This window comes from Nanorana parkeri, unplaced genomic scaffold, assembly GCF_000935625.1.
Source record: "Nanorana parkeri isolate BGI_ZX_2015 unplaced genomic scaffold, ASM93562v1 scaffold66, whole genome shotgun sequence".
In the NCBI taxonomy this organism is placed as follows: Eukaryota; Metazoa; Chordata; class Amphibia; order Anura; family Dicroglossidae; genus Nanorana; species Nanorana parkeri.
This window is the reverse complement of record NW_017306334.1, coordinates 186,395-187,411: the sequence shown is the minus strand read 5'-3', so window position 1 is coordinate 187,411 and position 1,017 is coordinate 186,395. Positions and strand designations below refer to the sequence as shown.

General features: G+C 50.2%; 1 protein-coding gene across 1 annotated transcript in view; it reads left to right on the top strand.

The window, feature by feature from the left end:
• The first annotated feature begins 17 nt into the window (after positions 1-17).
• CCDC50 (coiled-coil domain containing 50) overlaps positions 18-1,017 on the top strand; it is a 55,143-nt gene continuing 54,143 nt past the window's right edge. Inside the window, exon 1 of the mRNA XM_018576397.1 lies at positions 18-284. Coding sequence (XP_018431899.1) covers positions 236-284 — 49 coding nt within the window. The 5' untranslated portion in view covers positions 18-235. The remainder of the gene's footprint in view (positions 285-1,017) is intronic.

Sequence of the window (1,017 nt, the reverse complement as noted above, 5' to 3'; positions counted from 1 at the left end):
GGATTTTGTCCCGTCTGTCTCACCATACAACTCTAGTCCAGGCTTTCCCGATTCCATCGAAACCTCTCATATCAGGGATCGGAGCAATCGTGTCACTCAGGGATCCCAGCGGCCACCAATGACAGCTCCTTCCTCCGGACAGCTGCTGCAACACATCGCCCGGGGCCGGAGATCGCCTTCCCCCTCCTACTAGGCACGATCCATAGAGGGCTGGGAGCGCATATACACTGCGACCATGACCGACATCAGCATCGACAGCTCCAAGCTGCCCGGAGTCAAAGAAGGTACATGGATTGTGAGCCCTCCGAGCCGGGGATGGCCGCGATCGTCAACTTCTGAGCTGCCTTTCTCTCTATTTTACCCCTTCTGTCCCCAGGGGTGCTATTGGAGCTGGCACTAGGCCTGCTGAGTGTAGGATTGTTGCCAGATCACACGTGTATGGGGGGATGCCCCTTGTGGTTAGATCGGGAACACTTCACTAGTCTATTAGTGCACCTTGTATGTACTGACTCACGTGACTTTGTTGTGGCAGAATCATGGGAAATATCTTCACGTGTGTATATATATGTGTGTGTGTGTATGTATGTCCCCTGCAGCAAGTCCTAATTTGGATCTGTGTCAGCTTGTAACTCAAATGTTTGTTTAAAGCTGAACTCTGGGGAAATAAATTATGCTTACAGTAGGGCTTCCCCTGCACAGCAAGGGTTAAAGTGATATTAAAGTCTAAAGGTTCTCAAGCCATTTCAGATGTTGATGAAATCACTTACAATGGATGCTGCTCTTGGTTTTTAATAGTCTTAGCTTCTTGCAAAATCTGCTGGTCCCATTTATCTTGTTTTAGGGTGTCTCCTTTCCCTTGCTGGGTCCTATGGAGTCACTATTATTGTGTGTGTGTGTCTCCACCAACACACAGGCACAGCAAGACAAGCTTCCCCCCCCTCATCCTTTCTCCTCCCCCTCATCCTTTCTCCTCCCCCTCATCCTTTCTCCTCCCCCTCATCCTTTCTCCTCCCCCCC